Consider the following 22,980-nt stretch of genomic DNA (forward strand, 5'->3'; position numbering starts at 1 on the left):
AAAAACAATGTCACTGTCGTCAGCCAACGAACATATCTGTGACCTTCAAAGCAATTTAAAAAATTACGTGTTATTGGGCAGTGAAACAACACTAATTATCAAAATCACGAATCAACGCTATAACACGTAATAAGGACGTTAAATTGACCAATCCCGACGAATGACGTCACACGTGGAGTCTACTGTTTGTTCCTGGTCATATTCGCCTCTTTAATGTTTGGCTGTACTTACTACTTAGACGGCCTTGAGTTAATTGTAGTCGGAATTTGCGCTTGCTTGACGAGCTTCGTTAGCAATAGCAGTCGATAAATCATACTTCAGAAAAACGACATAAAGGCAACGCTTCTCGAGAGGTACCCGGTAGCTCTGAGTAAGATGAAAACAAACATTTTTGTCCGAGTATGTTCTCCCCCGACCCATGTGATGTCTTGATGTTGAGTTCGGGTGAGATAAACAAACATTTTTGTCCGAGTATGTTCTCCCCCGACCCATGTGATGTCTTGATGTTGAGTTCGGGTGTTTTTGGAAAACCGAAGATATGAGGCGTCAAACGGCAGTCGGAGCTCAAAAAAAAAAAATTCACCAAACCGCAGTGTTTATCCGTCAGCAAGTGGTGGTGCCCAAGTACAATTTAAAGCTCCGGAATATTAAGTGAACGTTATTTTAATTCGTTTGCATAACTTAAAAATGTAATTCTGAGACACTGCTTTTTTTTCTGAACTCAGATAAAACAAATAGAAATGGTTTTAATTCGTTTGCATAATTTAAAAATGTAATTCTGAGACACTGTTTTTTTTTTCTGAACTCAGATAAAACAAATAGAAATGTTGCATTGATAACAATGTAGTGTAAAAAGGAATCAAAATGAAGAAAAACGTTGCCTTTGTGATGTATAACTCTTTCAAAGTATTTTATGTCGAATGTTTAACATTGATAATTTATTAATTAATCAAGTACTTAAGTTAAACTGCAATTTTTTAAAACAAATTTTGCTGCTGTAGACTGCAAATTTACCCAGTGTGGGACAAATAAAGGTTATCTTATCTTAAATGTGTCATTTTAAACAAACAGTCAAACTTGTTTAATTTTATTTAGAATTAAATTTTAATTAATCAATCCAGCGGCGGCCTGGTGGTCGACTGGTTATCGCATCGGCCTCACAGTAAAGAGTTGCAGGGTTCAATTCCAGCTCTGGCCTTTCTGTGTGGAGTTTGCATGCTCTGCTTGCGCCTGTGTGGGTTTTCTCCGAGTAATCCGGTTTCCTCCCACATTCCAAAAACATACATGGCAGGTTAATGGCACACTCTAAATTGTCCCGAGGTGTGAGTGTGAGCATGGATGGTTGTTCGTCTCTGTGTAGATGAATGGATGGATGGATAGTTTCATTTGCGTGGACAATTTTTTTCAGTGAGATAAATGTGGAAATTTATAAATATATATTTTAAAAGATGGATGACGTAAGCCAATCAACATTAGAGATGGCATAAACTTTGCCTTTTGTGTAACCATTCAACTAAAAGTTTATGTTGCCGTAATCTCTTGGTTCAGTATGTCTGGGCTCATTTGCATTTGCTCTTCCAATAACTTTTAACCTGCGTGATCCCAACTGCTGCGAAGCTGGTGGGCCAAGATCACATTTCTATTTACTTCCTTCACACCCACCTACTGCTCCTCCTCCATGACTTCACTCCTTCATCTTTTAGTGCCACCATTTCCTTCACCCTCCTCCCAGAGGCAAAGCATGTAATCCACCTGTAGAGCAGATCAGCGTGGAGTGGGACCGCCATCAGAATCGCATTTCACAGGAGGTCACTGAGATGTGGTAGGTGTGTCAATTTATATCAGTTTAGTGCCTCTTGCACTACTTCCAGCTTCCTTTTCATGACCTTAAGAAGTTTTTTTTTTTTATCAGCACTGGTCTGATTTGAGGGATTAAATGCATGTAGACGACATGATATTGACAAAAGTATAGTATAGCTGTGATCCAACCATATTCAAAAGTTTATTATTTTATCACTTTAAATGTAATTTCTGGCCTGTGGTCCACATCAGGATTCATATTAAGTAATTAGTTAAATTAATATTTTAATTTGTAGTCCAATTGTGGTGTAAAAAGCAACACTGGTCAAAAGTCAAGTCCAATTTATTAAATAGCCCTTCATAACAAAAAGTCTCCAAGGGCTTCACATGCCCATACCACTACGACCACCATGTAAAAAGCAACACTGGTCAAAAGTCAATTCCAATTTATTAAATAGCCCTTCATGACAAAAAGTCTCCCAAGGGCTTCACATGCCCATACCACTACGACCACCAACACTAAAAACAATACAAATGATTCTTTTTTTGAAGCTGGCTTTGAAATAAAATACTCAATATCGAAATGAGACCTCCCCTTGTTTGTGAAATGAAGGCCAAACTGAAATTATCCACTTGCAGGCAACCAAAAATGCCGTCGGCTTCTGTGTTCCGGCATAAATTGATCAACATGTCAGCTGTCAAATGATAAAGATCTATTTCACTTAATAATGCATAGTACACATTTGCAAAATAACAGCCAATTAAAGTCATTATTTTATCCTGGTTATAAAGTATTTTTGTTCCCGAACCTCAGCATGCAGCGTCAGGGCTGTAGACCTCACCTTCGTTTTCACATTTGATTGTACACTGTCATCTGTGAGGCATGAGCGCTTTTTGTTCTTCCTAAACCTGACGTAGTTTGTAGCATTAAATGCTGTTGTCTTCAAAAACTTTTTGTGTCTTGGATTTAGGTTTGTGCAACAGGGGTCGAATAGCAGACCAGAAGTTTAAGTACTTTGCTGTGCCTCTCTGGAATCTCACCGGATTGCAGTAATAGAGGCGTGCCGGTGTTTCAGGTGCACACAGCATTTCATTGTGTTTACACTACGAACACAGAAACTCACCCAACATCTTGTAATGCTTCCTGTTATTCGGCTGTACTGTTTAAAAGTCAGCTCTTTCTCCACACTAATGTGTCAACATAGTATTTAACATGCGGAACTAAGGAGAATGTTCATTATTTAGTTTTTCCCCTATTTCTATGACGAGCCCGACTGCCTGTTTTTGTGACCATCTGTGTGGGTTCCCCTATGTGAGCTTGTCATCTTACAGTATTTGTATGATGTCGGTTGCAGGTGAGACACTTTCCACCAAGTGGCCCCTGACGGTACTCCCTTCCGCTAATCAAGGCAACAGAGGCCAGCAAGATGCGGCACGGCATGGTTGCAGTGTTGAGGGCCATAGCAGGATTCTGGATTCTTGGGGGTTACTTAGCAGCGGAACAAAACGCAGCATGTAACCCACAGGACATGCCTTCGGCTAACTACTCTGATTTGTCTGACAAGACTACCAGCTTCATGGCTAATACGGTCAATGGCTTTCTCACTGTTATCCAACCCAAAGCCTTTCCTGAAGGTCAGTAATACTTTGTAAGAAGCATTTTCCAATGAGAAATTAAATCACAATTTTTGGAGAAAAAAAGCAACATTTGGAAAGGTGCACAAGTAGCTCAGTAGTAGAGTGGTCGTTTCCCAACCTGGAGGTTGGTGGTTTGATCCCCGGCCACAGGAGCCATGTCCAAGTGTCCTTGAGCAAGATACCAAACCACCAGTTGCTCCTGGTGCTGTGTCACCAGCAGGTGAATGAGGTAGCAGTCAGTAGTTATACGTACTGTATTTACCACGAGTATGCAAATCCAGCACAACTCTGCATTTTGCATTGTCATCTCCTGGTACGCAAGTGTCACATTTCTGTTGTTACAATCTCACAGATTAAAATCTTTGCGTGGAACACAACATGCTTCTAACCATCCCTTTTTGAAAAACTGAAATTCTGTTTAGTCTGCAGAAACTCGTTTTAAATAAGGTTTCACCATTCTCTCTGCTTGAATCCCTTGATCTAGGGCTGATCGAGCAAGCAGTGCGGAATATGAGCATTCTGCGATCAGACAAGTACATTAAACAGGTGAGTGTTTTTTTGTTGTTAGAGACCTGGTAGAAAGTTTCACCTGCTTTCTTGTGGTGCAAGAGCAACTAATATCCTGAGTCATTGACTTGTGTGTGTGTGTGTGTGTGTGTGTGTTCACATTCATGGTTATTTTTAGCTACAGAAAAAAACTACTGGCTATGGAGGTCTCTTCTTTTCCCCATTAAAAGCCCTTCACTGCTCAAAAATACAGGACAACCATTTCTCTGGCTGTATTTAAACTGAACAATACATATGTAGGAAAATTTACACCCATGCTTAGAACCTTACTTGCCAAGCCAACCTCAGCAAGAACTTTTTCTCCCCACTTAACCATCTGGATAACTAAACACTCAACACCCACTCAATAGTTGGGTTATTTCATTGACTCAATGTTTGCATTGTGTGTGTTGGGTCAAAATTCTGGGTTATTTCTGATGGAAGTAACCAAATTTTTGGTTCAAATTAAACATGTATTGGGTTATATGCCTGTAATGTTTTTGTTCGGTCAAAAATCAACCAATCAAGTCTGACTGGTGGCCATGACAGCCATCGACTTCCCGTTCTTATGTCTACACGCACAGCATCATGTTGAAATAAATAACTGACATTTGAATTTCTTTATCGTTGTTTTGGTAAGTACTTTACTCATTTTAATCCTTAGACAACTGTCACGTTGCCTTGTAACTGCGTATTAGTTGGACAGTTTGAGTGCAGGAATAAAAAAAAAAAAGCTCAAGGGCCTTGGTTGGTAAGGCATTGTGTGTGTGTGTGTGTGTGTGTGTGTGTGTGTGTGTGTATATATATAATATATATATAATAAAATAGATATAGATCTATATATTTAGATATTTATCTATATATATAGATCTATATATACAGAAATTTAACCCAAGTGTTCTTAGAGTGTACCCACGTCACTAACTACTTACCTATTTAGCCATAAAGCTTGCTAGCCTGGTACTCACCTAACTCCTCACATAGCTAACTACCTATCTAGCTAACTACCTATCTACCTAGCCACCTTGACAGCTACTTACCTTTCTAGCCATACTATGTGCCTAGCACACTACCTACTTACCCATCTAGTTTACCACATCGCTTCCTACCAACCGCCCCCCCCACTCTTTCTCCCCTACCACCTGTATAAAATGCTTAATTGGGAAGAGGTATTTTGACAACTACCATACCCCAATTTGTTCATGAACAGGTGTTGGCCTACGATATTGGCTTTGTAGTGTGCGCGGTCATCGGCCTCCTCTACATCCTAGTGATGCCCATAGTGGGCTCGGTGCTTGCCTGCTGCCGCTTTGCTGGCAAATGTGGGGCCGAAGTGTACCTGGAGCAGACACGCTCTATTTTGAAGGAAAGGAGGAACTTATACTGGAGCACTGCCATCATCACAATCTTTCTCTTGTAAGTCTTTTTATTTTAGTGACTCTGTGGTAGCACATTGCAAGTAACCTTAGTCATATTTTGGACTCTTGTGTTTGCAGAGCTGGTAACATCTGCATGTTCAAAAGTAACTGGGAATTCAGAGCGAGACTGGACCAAAGCCAAATAAAACTCAACAACACCTTTGATAACATCAAAGCCTTTCTCAGAAACCTGGACAAGGTATTTTCCACTATGCCTGTTTGGGGACCTTTGTTTACTTCTCTTTACTCATGCTTATTTGGATGATTGCTGCTGCTCAAACCAAATCAAAATCCAGGGCTGTTCAAAGAACACGGGTCCTTGCTCTGTTATTTAATTGGGCCTAATGACCATTTACATGAACAAGAGTGAACTGTTTTTTTTTTTTTTTTTGCAATTTTGCAAGCCATTTTTCCTAAACTTCATTCATTAAATGCATTTTTTCAATTTGTTTTATCAAATCTAACTGGTTGACTAGTTGAATACCATTAAAATAAAATATCCATTTTATTTGAATAACTAATGGGTGCAATTTTTGAATTATTTTTTCGAATGACATCTTAACACGAGAGTGATTTTTTTTTAAGAGTAAAATTTGATATATTGTTTCAGTTTTATTACTTCATCACATTTTTATGACATTTTTATTGTCACAATTGCCAAACATTTCTACGATTTCCGATGTTTCAGCCTTGTGTTTAATATGGTAAAAGTGATCTTCCTGTTGACAGCAATTCCAACATGTGGGGGACCAGAGCAGTAACATGGTGGACAATGTTGAAAAAACCATAAAAGGTATCAAGAGTAATTTTTAATGTAGTCAAATTTGTTATCATCTTTGTTCTCATCTTTCCGCCTAATATGTTTCCTGTCAGGACCTGCGTTACTGAATCACATCCTTCCAAATGCTGGGGTGCCTGACCTTGACCGTCTAAAAGTTGGTATGACACGTTTGCATACCAAGTACTGTTTGTGACTGAGCGTTTGCATACCAAGTACTGTTTGTGACTGAGCGCGTGAAGAGCTGATTGCATCATTGTTGTCAAGTTTCGACAAGCAGAGACCAGGCCACGATCTACAATCCATCATCCTGAGAAGTGCTTTGCACTCTTTGGTTGCCTTTTAGATCAAATGTTAGACATACAAGAACTGGAAGTTGTGGTATAGGTTGATGGATGGATGGATCGGTAAGTAAATTTATGAAAGTTTATGTTTAAGTCGTTTGTTATTTAATATTTAAGTAGGGATAGAAGTAAGTTAAGTGGATGGATGGGTAAGGTGGTGTTTCTATAGGTGGTGATTGGGTTGGTAGCTTTTCTTGGGTAGTGATGGATCGGTAAGTAAATAGTTTATGTTTAAGTCGTTTGTTATTTAATATATAAGTAGGGATAGAAGTAAGTGGATGGATGGGTAAGGTGGTGTTTCTGTAGGTGGTGATTGGGTTGGTAGCTTTTCTTGGGTAGCTGGAAAGGAAGATCATTTCTTGTGGTAGATAGGTTTTGCTCTTTTTTTCATTTGGGTGGGTTGGTATTTTTTGTTAGGCAGGTAGTTTTTGTTTCGGTAAGTTGGTATCTTAGTAAGGGAGTGGGTAATTGGTTCTTGTTTAGCTACGCTTATTGTTCGGTCAGGAGGTAGAGTGGTAGGTCGTGTTTCTGTTTTGGTAGCTTGTCGTCTAGGTAATTTCGTTTAGGTCGGGAGTTTTCTGTCCGTCAAGGTGGTCGGAAATTGCCCGCTTGCAGTCTTGGGTGACTGTGAAGCATATTCTAACACAACATTCATACTGAATGCCGATTTATGCCCTGAAAAAAACCTAAAATATGAAGTGTACATTAAACGTGTTGAACATGAAACATTTTTACATATTTGGAATAATTTGCGACACACCGAGCTGTTTATTTAGACAATGCAACGATGTCAAAATTATACAAATGTGTTGAGGCTGATTCTTTCCCAAAACAGCCAAAGAATGCTTTGTCAGGTGTTTGGTTGAAAACGATGTGGACACCCATGCTTAACGGTGTACTTTTCCATGGGTAGCTGTGGATGACCTGACGACATTGCAGAACGACCTGAACAACAAAATGACAGATGTGAAAACGAACTTCAATAATTTAAACAACAAAATTACAAATGAACTGACACCATGCATCACGGCCGACTGTGACAATGTGAGGGCGAATCTACAGAGCATTAACCTGCCATCCGATGTAAGTCACAACAATCAAATATTGTACTTGACTGGTTCTTCAGAGTGTTAAAAGTGGAATGTTTCGATTCAGTTCAACTCAGCGGGATTAAAATAACCATAACAAGAATAATAGAAAATATGCTGTTGACAAAATTGAGCATGACACTTTCTTTTCATTTTTTTTGGTCCACAGTTCACAAATGCTGGCATGGAAAATGCACTAACTAAAGTTAGAAAGGAACTGGAAGCAAGTAAATCACCTGACAGGGTCAGTTCATTGCATTATTTCATTAAGTCATATGTTCTTTATTATTATTACGATTGTTATTGTTGTTATTGGAATTGCTAACACTAACCTCTGTTTTAATTACATATTTGTGTCATTGGCTGTGTTTGAAACATTCATCCATCCATTTTCTGTACCTCTTCTTAGCCTCACTAAGGTTGCCTAGTGTTAAAAAACACTCTATATTTAGCCTGGTTTTCCATCTGTTCAAATTTTTTGTGTGCATAAATGTCATGCCTTTAGTCTGACAAAACATCTTGAATAGCAGTGACCAAGGATACTCAGTAGATTATCCACTCTTTCATCTATGATGCATTGTGCGTTACTTTAAAGTTAAAAAGTAACCATTTGACTTGTTTGTAGTTAAGGGACATCACAAACAATTTGGACACCTTGAACCGTGAGTAATCATTACGTGCCCAAGCCATGTGTCAAGATATCAAATTACTCATTTTGTCCCATTTCAAATTTAGTGAACAATATCAAAACTCAGATCTCCCAAAAGGTGAACGACATTTCCAAAAAGTTAAATATGAATCAATTACTGGGCCGGGTGGAAAACCTGCAGAATAACATCCAGTTGAAGAGGAAGGTGGACCGAGCCGAGAGCATCAGGTAAGAAGACTCCAAAGCGCTCGTCATTGACACATGAAAGCAGAGGAGACAAAATCCATTGTCTCATTGGTTGTTGCTTTGCTAGGTGGGGGGTGTGTGTCAGCATGTGCTTCGTGGTCCTGCTCGTGGTTCTATGTAACGTTCTGGGTCTCATCTTGGGACCCCTCGGTCTGAAACCGACTCAAGAGCCCACGGAACGATCCAATGTGGCCAATTGTGGTGGAATTATCCTCATCACGTGAGTGCAGTTCAGTGTTGGCCAAATTACTACTGTACCCTTCCCCTCTTAATCTTTGATTGAATTAGCACTGCCATCTTGGCCACAGAAGTCAATCTTTTGATACATTTTCATTTTTATTTGCTCAAATATTTGACTTTGTATCATGATCCCCACATTGCAAAAGCTGTGGCTACATGGTTGCTCCTGCGAAAAAGAAAAAAAAAAGAAGATGAAAATCAATTGCTGCTCTTTGTGCTTGTCGGAGGTAACCGTCTCCTTTTCATTTTCAGTGGGGCAAGTTTGAGCTTCCTGGTCTCGTGGCTGCTCATGTTGGCTGTGACGCTGCTCTTTCTGCTGGGAGGCAATGTTCACACGCTGGTGTGTAAACCATGGAGCAGTGGAGAACTGCTGAAGGTAAAGTGTTTAAAATGCTTAAAACAACAACAAAAACGTAACATGCACATGCGTGAACATGCTTGTTTTTTTCTCCTCTCGACAGTTCGCTCCAACTGTGATACCACAATTGGATTTGGGTAAAACTCTAAAGCTGAAGGGCAATTTCACTCTCTCGAGTATATACAGGTAGATAGACATACACGTACGCATGTTTATTCTGCATTACAACGCACCACAGGTTAAGGGTGTGCAATTAATTGTCCAAAGGGGCCACGAGACAAAACGATACTGTTAATAATTGTTGCTAACATGAGAGGATTGTTGGCATTGCCACTCGTGACCACATTTAGATTGCACGTCAAGCAAAGCAACCAAAGAGTTAACTGGACAATTGTGAACAAATTTTGAAGGGTCTAGTGCTGGGCGAGATATCCTTATTGTATTGAAATCGAGATGTGAATATTCAAGACATTAATATTGAAATGAGGACGATATTTGTCATGTGACCTTGCCATGCTTGTGTTGCCTCAGTTCAAACAACCACATTCCTCCTTCCAAGTTTGACGTAGACCGATTGTTAAAACCAGCAGATGATTTGCAGAGGGCGAGGGCTTTGACTGTCATACAAAGCTAAATTTTGGTAAAGATTCAAGTAGGCCGCAATTTGAAGGATGATGTTCGTGTTTGCAGTGAGTGTGGGAAAAACAAGTCTCTGTGGTCCACACTCCAGCTGGAACAGAGTTACGGATCTGAAATTAATCAGTACCTTAAAATAGACCAGGTAAATGTCGACTCCTCCCACTCTCACCAAACTCTCACGTTTGGTGATGATTACGTGCATATCTTAAAACACATCTTCTTGGTACACAGCACATCAAGAAAATCGATAATATCAACATCAATGTCCCCGAAATCATCAATGCAGAATTCAAAACGAATCTCCAAAACATCCAGACGGACCATCTACAGGTACGCTGAAAATGTCCGAGTGTGTGTGTGGGTTCTTCAACGAAAATACAGTAGTACAAAAAGTCATGTTCTTTCTTACATACAGCAATTTGGGATTTAAAAAAAAAAAATTGTGGCTGCCCAAGTAGATAACACGAGTGACATTGTCTGGAACCTGTCCACCTACGTTAAATGGGACAGAAATTCTCCTGCGTGTTGTTGTTGATTTATGTTGTGCGGAGGTGTGAAAATGAATCAGCAACTATTTTAACAATCGAGTAAGCATTCAGAGCCATTGTTGAACTTAAAATTGTCCACATCCTTTGATTTCAGTCTCTTAATAGTAATTGTTCTTCGATTTACCTCTTACCTCTCTGAGCTCATCCGCCCCTACACACCTGCCCGGCACCTCAGGTCTGCGGACCAGACGTTATTCGAAGTACCAAGAACTAAACTGAGGCTCAGTGGGGATCGAGCCTTTTCCGTTGCTGGTCCCTCTCTCTGGAATGACCTCCCACTGAACATTCGGCAAGCCTCCTCGCTGCCCATCTTTAAAACCCGCATCAAAACTCACTTGTATTCTTTGGCATTTGACTCAGCATGACCCAAGTTATGATCTTAGTTGTACTGTTTGGTGCTCTCTACCGTCTTTGCTACTTTTTTGTTGCTTTACTGTTGTATATGTTAGTTGCTCCATGTACAGCACTTTGTGTGCAGCGATGGCTGTTTGAAAGTGCTCTATAAATACACTTGAGTTGAGTTGAGATTTGTAAAGTCCTTCATGAAAGCAGACTTTTCTTAACATCTGCATTTGCTTTGGAAAACAATGACCAAACCATTAACTAAATCAGGTTAAACAATGTTGGTAGTAAAAAATCTAGTACATTGTCATTACAGTTGTGTATGGACTATCGTAATATGTTTTGGACTGCATTAGATTGACACCACTCAACTGGACAACACAATTGAGAACTTCAGAGATGAAGCCACAGCCAGTAATGTGAGTCACCTCACCACTTCACATTAGTTGTCTGGAATGATCACAGTGAACGTTAACACATCCGCTAATCTTGTCACCCTTCAGGACCCATTCTTCAGTGGGGTATTGAAAACAGCAGCCGACGACCTGACCAAAATTCGGACCTCTATTATGATGAACATCAACCCAAAATTGGTGTGTGGCCTCGACGATGCAACCTAATAAACGAGCAAGTTGACGTCTAACTATGCAGTCAACGAACAAACCACTCACAAGCCAGTCAAGTAATTTAATATCTCGTTAAACTATCACACTGGCTCTGAAACAAATTGTCACACCAGCAAACAAACCACATAGCCAGCCAACTATGATGATCGCTAAACAACAAGCTAAAGTAATTGTCGAACAAACTGCAATTCGAGCCAAACGCAGCTAATGAATGAGCGAAGTAACCAGTGAACACACAGCTAGCAAGTAAACATTATTAACTGGCAAGTGGCCAGCTTGGATTATATCCTTGAATGCGATTACAACCCTCTGTTAAGCGTTGTAAATGCTCTACATCTGCTTTTCCTTTGCAGCAAGATGCCATTAAAACTATAAACGTCATAAAGGTGAGCTCATCTTACATATGTACATGATGATGTGCCTATGTTGAATGCATAATTGTACTATTTTCTTGTAGGATGTGGGGAACACGTTGGAGAACACACAAAATGCTCTCACCTCCGAAAACATTAAAGCTGTGAGTTTGCATCACAATCTCTCTCCCCTTTTTTGCCTTTGCTCTTTCGAACCCCTGGTTGCAGTTTTACTTTTTTTCCATTACAAATCTGTATTAGGTTCTTTTACTTTTCGATAATTTACCAAGACTATTCCTGGCTGGCTTTAAACTAAATACATGATTCTGTACCATTATTTATGACTTCATGAAATATGTCTTGTAAACTAAATTAGATACTTCACTTCTCATAAATTCTTCATCCTATTCTAAGAAAACCTAAAAATAGTACGTGCTGACACATTTTTGTTTAAATGAAATAGCAACAGCATTATTCCAGCCAAATAACTTTTTCAAAATGTTTTAGCTTTTCTTTTCCTGTGTAGCCATGTATGCAAAAGTTCTCTTGGCAGACATACAGCCAATTAGACTGAATGGGATAAAATGTGAGACTGACACACTGCTCTTGATGTTAATAATTCGCTTCAGAGGCTTTACTCCAAATGCCACATACTGGGAGAATCCACTAATTCTTTACGATTGCAAGCTAGAAAGAATATTTGAGGATTATTGTTCTGGATTTTATTTTGATATTATTCTCAATATTCTTTATCACCCACAGAACATTAAAAAATTCCTGCAAAGTCAGCTGTCTCCCGGTTTAGATTGTATCGGACGTATGGTAAGGACGTATACAATACATCTCCATGTTGTTGTTATCAGGCTCCTGCAGAAGTTAGTGATGAGCAACCCCAACCCCACATTCATAGAATAGCGAGGCTGCTGTTGTGTGCCGGGCGCCGGCATGAAAAATGATTGACACCTCATCGGTCACACCTTCCCTCTACAGTCACAGGTGTAGTGGTTCTAAGAAACCACCAAGCTAACCTACAATTAACTTTAACTGGTTGAAAAGTTAGCTATCTGTCTGGACAGCTAACTGCTAATAATATAAAATGTAATGACCAAACTTGCAGTGAAACCAATGTTTCCTTTCATGAAGTGGGAAGTCTTGAGTTTTCTGACCTTCGACCAGGAAACTTGCCATGGAACACTATTCTGAACAGAGCGGTGTGAGTCGCAAAGTGGGGGGAGGGGGGAGTACTTGTGGGGTCTGATTAAAACTAGCCGAACCTGACGCCATTCGACAATGGCGATCCACATGGAGACACAGACAGTGAATGGCAAAACACAAGTTTCAAGATTATCAACATATATTTATCTCTCTGTATTGTCATTAATTTGCTTATTTTACATCAAGTCAAGTCAAATCAAGTCAGCTTTTATTGTCAAATATGCTCTGTGTGTAACATACAGCACAGATTAAATTACTTTCCTCTCTCAACGTCACGTGATTTGTGCTGACTGCATGATGATTATAGGGACTGCTGTCTCTCCAATTAAGTTACACAATGAAATGATATTACTTTACAGTTTTCTCTCACTTTTCATAGGCAACACATTTCCAGCCACCCCACCCCCGTAAATGAATTTCCATGAAGTAGAGGTTAATGTTTTTTCTTTATTTTATCTATGAAGCCATTATGAGCCCCATCACAGAGTTCCCACCCTCCTAAATACAGTACTTGTTACACTTAATAAATGTAACTTTTAAAATGCAAAATGTAGAATAAATACCTCGCTGCTGATTATAGGTAACCAACTGTCTACTTTTCATGGTCCGTTTTGTATTTAAAAAAAAAAAAAAAAACACCGGTCTGACTTATGGTCACAAATGAAAATGAGAGTGAATCCGCAACAAATGAACCGAGAAGGAGGGAGGGAACACTGTATTCCTAAAGCTAAACAGTATTATGGGGGACGGTCAATGTGTTTACAAAATGCACTAAGGAGTGGCACCCAAATTTCGTTGTATGCTATACAATGACAATAAAGGCGATTCTGATTCTGATGTGTTGTGATGAACCAAAACAAAAAACAATTGATTAGAATCAGTCTTCTTTGTTGTTTACATTTGCCTGGAATGCTTTGATGTTGTAACGGGTACTATAAAGTACCAGTACAATAAATCCCACCTTCCTGGAAAGCAGAATAAAAAAAAAAAAAACTAGCTGGCCCATTATCAAAGTACCGTAATGCCGCTACCTTTGAAACCAACAAACTAATGGTAGTCACAAAAAAAAACCTAGCTAGCTAGCTAGAAACTAACAAACCTACTGTACAAACTTTGAACACTTTTTTTCATCAGATGAAGGTCGAATTTGGCCGCTGTGGTCCTCTGGCTGAGGTTGTGGACTCTGCTCAGACCATCCTGTGTTTGTACCTTGTGTCATCTCTGGTAAGCAGGAACCGCAATTCAGGAAAAAAAAGGTAGCATTGTCAGATCCAAATAACTAATTTGTGATTGGTTTTATGTGTTTTTCACATACCATTAGAATGCCTTCTGGTTCAGTCTTGGCTGGTGCGTCATCTTGTTTATCCCCAGCATCATATTGTCTGTGAGACTAGCAAAGCACTACAGAAGAATGAAGTACGCCGACATCACGAAGTGAGTACATTTACACCAGAGTGCCCATGCAGCCTTAATCCATATTACCATGCTCCATGTTGCTGTTCTGGGGTAAAAAAATGACTCCGGCAGTCCTGCGCGGAGGGTGTATGATTTTTAGATCCTCCCACATTACAAAAACTGAAAAAATAAAACCACTATTTTCATCTTATCAAATTTATATTTTAATTAAAATGACAATATTTGGGATTTTTTTATTTTTATTTCTTTTCTTTTTTTTTAGGAAAGAATACTCCAGCGAAGAAAGGAAACAAAGTCCAAGGACAGTATCTACTTAAAAACAAAAGGTAAAGATATTTTCCCAGAACAAAACAATAAAGGGCATATTCACGGATTAAATACTAAAAATACATAAAACAAGATATAAAAGTAACAAACCAAAACGGCCAACGGACTCATGACAGCATGCAACATGACGAGACAAGCCAATGAACCGGCAAGGACTGAAAGAAACCAGAGGCAACTAAATACAAGCAAACTGACAAGACAATGAGCACCTAGACAAGCCGATTGGTAGACACAGTGCAGCAGTTTAATGAGAACAGATGGTGGTGGTGGGGGGAACAAATGAGTGCAGAAATAACGAAATAACATTAAAGGGGAAGTCAACCCCCAAATTTACTTTACAATTATGTTTTGTGCAGCCACACTTGTCCAAACACGGTATTCTTATTAATATGTGTCTGTGGAATGTGAGTTAAGCAATACAATCCACCTGTTTTTGTCCATCTCAGGGGGCAGCCATTTTACAACTTGCTGTCAATTTAAAATGACATCGGAGTGGCTCAGGTAACAACCAATCATGGCTCACCTTGAGAAAACAGGCAATGAACATATTGTAAAGAAAATGTTGGGTTTGACTTCCCCTTTCAACTAAATACAGTCTAGACAGAAACACAGGTCATGCCCCGATTAATTTCATTTCACCATCTAATTATATTCTAATCCACTTTGATGGCGAGATGGATGTGGGAGCATTTTTTAAATTGATCCAGTCATTCATTTCGCCACCTGAGTCAACATGGCATTATTGGAACTGTTAAATTAGATTTATATTGTCACCACTAACCAGGAAAAACACTAAGCTCTGTGGATATGGGTGGGTTAAAAACTGCCACATATATTTAAATGAATTTGTCTATATGTCAACCCAACTGAACATTTCCGGCCTGGCGATGTGTTATTTCCAGTGACAAGGAATGAAAACGGAGCATGGTCCTCATCTTGACAGCGACAACAACGTTGACTTGAGATTTTAGACAACTCTGAAGACAAAAAATGAAATCTGCAAAGCACTCTGGCAAAGATGTTGCACATACTGTACTGGATAGATTAGGCTTAAAAAAAAATTAATGGCACAATAACCTTAACAGTCATCTTGTTACCTCTGCGTCCCGCGTCCAAGACGCATAATTTTCCCGCCAGACGTACAGTTCCAAATAATGTGCGTTTTTGGGACGCAAGGAAATTTTTGTCCAAAAAAAAAAAAAAAGCAAAAAAACTATTTGAATCTTTTTTTTCCAGCAACGATCGCAGTTTGATAATCGCCGCCATTGTTGTTTTGATCTCACGTTTAGTAATCTCGCGTGACGAGATTTCCGTTCTTGCGAGACGAGATTGGCAAAATCGGTCTTCACCGCGTGGAAAGCAGACAATTGCCAAGTCGTGTAACATTAAAGCAAGTGTTAGAGATATCAGAGGAAGCAGCTAAAGTTGGATAGTTTTTTGCGATAATAATCTTGTATGCCTGAATTATTTACATTTTTGCAGCATTTGTATATAAGAAATAAACCTATTATCAATGTATATTGCTGTTGTTTGTGTTATTATCATATGCAATTGAATAAGTAGACCATTTCAGAATTACAAATTTAGGACTCTCTAAATGCATAATGGGACTCATACTTTTCTGAGTCCCTGGGACTCGCAGGGCTCAAACTGTAAAATTATCACTGCCTTAAACACAACGGAGGCGTGCTGGGAGTCCGCTGCATGTATTTTCTTTACCCATTAAACGAGGCAGGTGGTCTATGTATAATTGAATTAGGAGAACTGTAACACTCAAATCAGAAGGCTTATTAGGTCTGAATACTGACTGAAGACAGAAAAGTAGCGCATCAATTGGTGCGCATCTAATGGATAATTTGAGACTTTTTGTGATGCTGTCATACCAACATTCACAAAAAAGTACCAGAAATGACAAAGAGAAAAAGTCCTTGGCACAAGGCAGCGGCCTTTTGGCAAAGATTAAGTGTAGTGTAGCAAAGTTTGGCTGCTCAGTACAACCATTGCACACGTTTTGAAATGGCTTGACATTATTTCAGCAAGACCTACAAAAGTGCCACTAGGGGGCAGTGCCATGCTGCAAATATCTTGTTCCATCTCCACTACGTCAATCAAACACGTTTTATTTGTTTTTATTTCACGGTACGGTGGTTTTTCATACAATATTAATACTCTTAAAATGTAAATTAAAACTACATTTAGCCTAAGAAGAAATAAATTTACATTAATTACGATTAACAATTCCACTGTTTTGAAATTACCGTTAATTATGTTCATTATTGACATTCATCTATGGGACACTGATCATGTTAAATGATGTACAACAGTCAATCGTGACTTGACGCACCAAGAAACATCTAATGTGCAACATTTTGTTTCTGTCAACATCTGCAAGTGTTTTACAAATAACATTTCTACAACATTCCTGAGAAAACACATTGTCCCATCACCAGTGAGCTAATTTGGAACTGGCTTTGTGGACTCGATCCTTCAGATTGTGTTGCCCAGGTGTACCTAATATTGTGGCCAGAGGATGTTATGAGCAAGGACGGAGGAAAAAATCCATCAGGCATCTCCTGGGACACTCCAGTTACTCTCTCGTTCTACATTTGGACTGCTCCTGTGATCCTTTACGTCTTCATGTGGAACCCACCTACTGGCTGTAAGAATGAGATCACCTCTGCTCATACAAAAGCTTCAACATCAGCTGCAGAAACTCAACAAGGCATTCGGGTTCATTAAACTACGTAAAGAAAGCACTTTTGATCGCACAACCAGAAATTAAATCAAGGCCTCGGTTTTTGTATCGATCAAGTCAGTCTCCCCATCAGACGGTGGAAACGTTTATATTTGACAAATGTCTGTCGGCGATCAATGATACGCACGTGTCGTGAATGTGACAGTGATTTTGCGGATGCGCCCATCTTGTGCGTAAAAAGCAAACATGCATTTATTTGTGAATAAGGTCCTTTGATTTTTTTTTAATACATGTATTTAAAATAAATATATTTTAATCAAACAGTATATATGATTAGCCTAGTACTGATTTGTTTTTTTTTTTTAGATTGAAATTGAATTATGCGCAAATCCAGTTCATTACTTTTAGGAAGAGGGGGGCTAAATTATGAGCAAATACAAGACGAAGTAGGCAGCATTTGAGGCTGAAAAAGCACAAGCATTTTATCACAGTTTAATAGCATTCAGACATACTTGTACACAAGTTTTGGCTTATTTTTGACAAAAGGGGAGCCTTACCCGAACAAAGGAAATTGTTGAAGCTACATTAATAATGAAAGAGTTCACTGAAGCGAGTCTTGGTAAATTTAGTGACAACAGTCATTTGATTACAGTGGAGCCAAATGTGTTCAAACTACTACAGCAGGAATAACATTCAAACGAAAGCAACCATCTAGTCTGATACCATTACAAACATGTCACAGTGGCTTTTGCGGGCAACAAATCTCGTGATGTTAAATGCCGCAATAGGGGCACTTCAGTATGACCAAACAACATGGCACTTGAATAACTTAATACAAACAACCGACTGAGGTTATAGTAAACTAGAGCATCGAGGTCAGTAGCGATAAGACTCAGGATTGTTTACAGCTCTGCGGAAGACACACTGACTCTGTGTGCCCCCTCATGCTGGAATTACTCTGAAATTGAATTTGAAGTCTCAACTATTCGTCACTTTTCCTTTGGCATCTCTATCAGGAATGTCTTGTGAGCTGAAAAGGAATGTGTGTGTGTGTGGGGGGCGTGGGGGGTTGTGGGTTCACGATGACAGCATTGGACATTGTGGAGCATTTGGGGACAAACTTTGATGCGTCAGATAAAAATCCCCCCGCCCCCACCACCACCACCACACGCACACACAAGTATTTTTAAAACTACATTTTCAACGCACTCTGCCAAAATAAATCTTATCCCGTTAGTGCAAAAACATTATTTGCAAGTTGTCCAGTGCATTAGTCAAACAGCAATCTGTCATTGATAGAAAAGGTACAATTAAACCTCTCCCACAAATGCACAAATGATATATTATACTGTATAATGGGGGGGGGGTACTTGTTAGAGTACTTGTCTACTATCCTAGCTGACTTTGGGATGTAGGTGGCATACACAGATGCCTGTCAACAAGAGGGCACATATGGACATTGGATACATTTACACCTTTGGACAATTTGGAGTTGTCAATGAACCCAACATGCAGTTTTTGGAATACAAGAGGAAGCCGTACTACAAAGAGACATCCAAACTCCACAGAAGATACCCTGAGCTCTGAGCTGGCATTTTACTAAATGTAATGGGGAAAAAAAAACGGTTTGTGTGAATGTGGCCAAAAGTTAGTGATCTAAGTCATCACAAGCTACGGTACTTTCAAACACTTCATGAACACAACTGTGGCAAGCCAATGTTAACTTTAACATCCACATGCATGTAACGCTGAAGGGATAAATTAGTTCACCGGCTCACTATGGCCATGTTAAAATTAGCAGAAGTATTTACATGGTAACACTATGGAGTAGCCATCGCTTGAAAGTTATGACACAACTAGGAGTCTCTAAATAAAGTATGTGTGGTCACATCACAGGCGGTCAGCAGTTAGAACCAGGAAGTAAGGTACTGTCCCGGGGTGAGTCTGTGCTTGTTTTGGATGGCTCTGTAGGCATGCGGGGGGGCGTGGGAGGTGGGAAGGAGGGGGACTGCAGGATGTCAGCATAATGCTGGCTTGGCTTGGTCTCCCTCTGGAGGACCTTTCTCAGCAGAGGTTTGAGGAGACCGACGGTCACCTGACCACTCTGTGGGTCACCAAAGGGAGCTGGGGAGGCGCTGGGCCTGAAGTCCACAGAAAGGGAAGAGGGCGACAAGCTGCTTGGCGGCGGGAGGTTTTTCAGCACCAGGTTCAGAATGGTGGTGACGGTGAGGTCCTCGGGGCACAGGGCCCACAGCAGGTCAAGGTAGGGGTCCAGTTCTCTGTGCTGGGTCACCTCACACAGCAGCGTGGTGAAGATCTCCTTGTTCAGCAGGGGACTCTGCTTACAGAACCTCTGGGCCACCTGGGTCACCTTCTCCCACTGCTGCTGGCCAATCAGAATCCTCAGCGCCTGGAGAATGGCGTTGGGCCGCCCGCTGACCATCAACACTTCCACCTCCAGTTCCTGCAGCTTGTCCCGATCCGTTCTCGCGGACGACAGCACGCTCAGGGCGCGCTTATAGAGAGGCACGTTGTTCTCACCGTTGTCTGCTCTACCAGCGGGGAAGCTCCAAGAGGAGGCGGCCAGGCTCAGGGGCAGTCCGGCTGAGCCATGCTGTTGCTGGCTGAGCTCGAGGAAGCGGGGCAGCCAAGTAGGCTGGAAGCTTAAAACAGAATGGCAGAGGAGTTCGAAGACAGGCAGGGCGACGGATGAAGCGGAGATTGTCGACTTGGATGTACAATTGGCATTGTGATCCGCTTTGGGACTGTTCCTATGTTTTGACCCACCGTTTGTAAGTGGGATCGAGGCAGGGAAGCTCGGCGTGGGACTGAGGACGGTTTTCCACATGTCTGGCGGCACCTGGCTGGACAGAGAGCCATCCCCATTGTCGTGGAGCTGGAGAGCAGCTTGTGTTGCTCTCCACGCTTGGCAGGGGAAGACGCTGAAGATGGAGTTGAGGTACAGTAAGTCGTCCCGATGCAGCTCGGGGGTGGACAGCAGCCGGGCTATTTCTTTCTGGACTAGATTCTCACAAAGTACCTCCACTTCTTTCATGCTGGCCCTCACCAGAGTCCCCTTCAACTTTTCCACAGCAACCAAGGCCTTCAGCTCAGGCTCCAGTGACACTTTCAGCTTGTCCTCCGCCACATCGCCTCTGATTTCTCCATTTTGGGAAGTTTCTTCTGCTTTCTGCTTGGGCACCGAGCTGAGGTAATCACGTAGTATGGATGCTAAAGAGATGGGTGCCTGGAACCTCCCCCCTTCCTTTAAGGTGTCCACAGTGAGTTGGGTGCTACTCAGGCTCCTCTGTTGGTAATATTTACACGCCTCCTCAAACACAGCTTCCACCAAGAGGGCTCCAGGGTGAATGTTCTCCGCTGCAGTGAAAGAAGGCAACTTCCTTTTTAGGTTTAGAGTGTCCATATCCTGGTGCACTACTTTAAAAAGTCCACTTTCCGAGAACAAGTGGGGTGATCCGTCAGTCTTTGTAGAAAACAAAATCCCCTCCCAGTCCAGTATTATTGTTTCCAGCTCTCTGCCACACTTTGAGTCAATAAGATAGAGATTTTTGCCTAAAACCAGCATCAAGGTGTCCTGGTATGTGCAGAGGCTGGTGTGTGTAGTGTATTTAAGTGGACATGTGTCCGCCATCTTGTATATATGGCGCAGCATCCCATCGCGGTGCAGGAGACAAACCCAGCCTGTGTTGAGAAGCAGTAGCAAACCCCCACACGCCGAAGGAGAGACTTTGAGGATCTCCGGAGGGTCAAGAGCTGACAGAAACCCTAAACAGTCTGTGATCAGCTTCCGAAAGTCAGACTCCTTCGCCGAGTGCTTTTTCAAAGGGGTTGCTTTACACACGGTGCTGATCCGGAAGGAGTCCTGGCGAGGGCACCAAGAGAGGAAGAATTTTTTCAGTGGTTTCAATTTGACGTCTGGAAGGAGGTGCACATACTGTCCCGAGGCAACCACGGTGAATCGAGGGTTGTTGTGAAGGGCGATTTTCACTCCTCCTAAAATGACAGCCCCCTCCACCACCTCAAAGTCTCTCCTGCAGATACAATGTCTCATCTTATTCCTGGCAGAACTGAGGAAGGGGGAGCTCTCCGAGGGGGGCCTCTCCTCACACCAAATGATTAGATTAGAGCAGGCGCACACAGACACCACTCTGGCCCGGGGACTGTTACACAAATCGGCTGTTTGCAGGAGACTCCAGCCTCCTTTGCAATCCTGGAACTGCCAAAACTCAGCTTGTCCATTCTCGTAAATCACAGCCACAGTCACAAAGTCTCTGTTGACGCCATTATTATTGTTATTGGTGTCCAAATATAAAATATCCACAATGGGACCGCCTCGTATGGAACACAAATCCAGCTTTCTCTGAACTTGAACCAGCTGAGGTCTTTCATACTTGTCCAGAGTCACAAGACCGATCTTCGGCTTGTGGAGGATGACATGAACGTGACGTCCATCTGGGCTCAGACGAACGTTCGCCAATCTGTTGTCAGGCTCATTATTTAAACTCTCGTACAACTCGGTCTTGCCGGTATAGTCCCCAAAATCAGACAGTTGCCTCAGGAGAAAGCGCGACATGACTCCCATAAAGCGAGTAGCGGAATGTTAAGGCTGAACTAGCCCGTTAGCCTGTGTAGCACACCAACCTGCTAATCGAATGGCATCCCCTCATGTCATGTGAGCGCTATTCACTCACCCTTCACGTCCATTGGGGAGAGAAATAAACTCCGACATGATTCGGGTACCGGTTGAAGTGGTATTAGCCGATGACAGTGGAGCGCCGCCTGTCACTGCCGGTACAGAACGAGGCACTTGGATGAGTGAACGGACTCGGGCTCATTCCGATGCTACACAGCGCTAGCTGACATCACGGGACTGTTCATTTCCGGACACAGAAGGTGATTTGCATAAAGGGGTGTTACGAGGAAAAATATTGAAAAAAAAGCTGTGCCAGTCAAAAGTTTGGAAACACTTTCAAATTCAGCGTTTTTATTTTTCAATTTCCTTTCTGCTGCATTGTGATACTGAAGTCATCCAGACTATTTAGCAACACGTTAGGAATCCTTAAATAAACTTAAGTATTATTCAAATTTGTTTTCCATTTAAGATTCCACAAAGTAGGCTTTGCTGTTTTACACACTCTTGGCATTCTCTCAATTCGTTTTTTTTGTTTTTTTTTTAGATAATCACTTGAAATGGTTCTCCAACCGTCTTGAATGACCTCCTAGAGCAGGATTACGGAACTCCGGTTCCTGGTGAGCCATATCCTGCCTGTTTTAGATCCCTCCCTACTCCAACACACCTGATTCAATTGTTAATGATCGTTTCAGGCCTCTACAAAGAATCTCGATCTGAAATCATGGGACGGTGTTATGGCTACCCAAGGTCAGGAACAAATGGAACTTTCTTCTTGATTTGATTATGTTATTGGGATCACAAGCTGATTTAATTCAGAGCAACTCAATTAAAACAGTAGTCCTAAAAACGTTCAGTCCCCACAGACGGAATGCAGCTATTAGTTTCTTTCATTACCTTGAGAATGGAACCTTTTTCAATGGAAGGATTTAAAAATTGTTTTAAAATGACCATGTTTGTACACTATAAAAGGCTGTTGTTTGAATTGCCCCCTCTGATAAAGGCCTCCCATAGTTGCATCCAATATTTTCAGGAAGTTAACACTTGCTCTTCCCTAAAAAGT

General features: G+C 41.1%; 2 protein-coding genes across 2 annotated transcripts; one reads left to right on the forward strand and one right to left on the reverse strand.

Annotated features, from left to right (window-relative positions):
• Window positions 1-212: 212 nt before the first annotated feature.
• Window positions 213-15,621, forward strand: LOC109512680 (prominin-1-A-like). Its single transcript, XM_019864583.1, has 25 exons — window positions 213-370; window positions 1,704-1,822; window positions 3,156-3,435; window positions 3,923-3,984; window positions 5,195-5,400; window positions 5,481-5,601; window positions 6,132-6,195; window positions 6,276-6,341; window positions 7,438-7,607; window positions 7,782-7,856; window positions 8,238-8,274; window positions 8,348-8,489; window positions 8,575-8,727; window positions 9,000-9,123; window positions 9,209-9,291; window positions 9,796-9,886; window positions 9,976-10,074; window positions 10,991-11,053; window positions 11,138-11,227; window positions 11,614-11,646; window positions 11,718-11,777; window positions 12,376-12,435; window positions 13,963-14,052; window positions 14,150-14,262; window positions 15,474-15,621. The coding sequence occupies exons 3-25, from the start codon at window positions 3,228-3,230 to the stop codon at window positions 15,484-15,486; spliced, it is 2,223 nt and encodes a 740-aa protein (XP_019720142.1). The 5' UTR covers window positions 213-370; window positions 1,704-1,822; window positions 3,156-3,227; the 3' UTR covers window positions 15,487-15,621.
• A 2,101-nt stretch (window positions 15,622-17,722) lies between these two features.
• Window positions 17,723-22,164, reverse strand: hps6 (HPS6 biogenesis of lysosomal organelles complex 2 subunit 3). Its single transcript, XM_019864667.1, has one exon. It carries the CDS (start codon window positions 21,867-21,869, stop codon window positions 19,167-19,169), a length of 2,703 nt encoding a protein of 900 aa, XP_019720226.1. The 5' UTR covers window positions 21,870-22,164; the 3' UTR covers window positions 17,723-19,166.
• Between the last annotated feature and the right edge of the window lie 816 nt (window positions 22,165-22,980).

This window comes from Hippocampus comes, unplaced genomic scaffold (genome assembly GCF_001891065.2).
Source record: "Hippocampus comes isolate QL1 unplaced genomic scaffold, H_comes_QL1_v1.1 scaffold108, whole genome shotgun sequence".
In the NCBI taxonomy this organism is placed as follows: domain Eukaryota; kingdom Metazoa; phylum Chordata; class Actinopteri; order Syngnathiformes; family Syngnathidae; genus Hippocampus; species Hippocampus comes.

Bases quoted from the DNA above. Each gene is read 5' to 3' on its own strand.
- LOC109512680 (XM_019864583.1), top strand. From the start codon at position 3,228: ATGCGGCACGGCATGGTTGCAGTGTTGAGGGCCATAGCAGGATTCTGG. The intron at 7,608-7,781 runs GTAAGTCACAAC...TTTGGTCCACAG, and splicing joins GCATTAACCTGCCATCCGAT to TTCACAAATGCTGGCATGGA. The intron at 12,436-13,962 runs GTAAGGACGTAT...TTTTTTCATCAG, and splicing joins TAGATTGTATCGGACGTATG to ATGAAGGTCGAATTTGGCCG.
- hps6 (XM_019864667.1), bottom strand. From the start codon at position 21,869: ATGGGAGTCATGTCGCGCTTTCTCCTGAGGCAACTGTCTGATTTTGGG.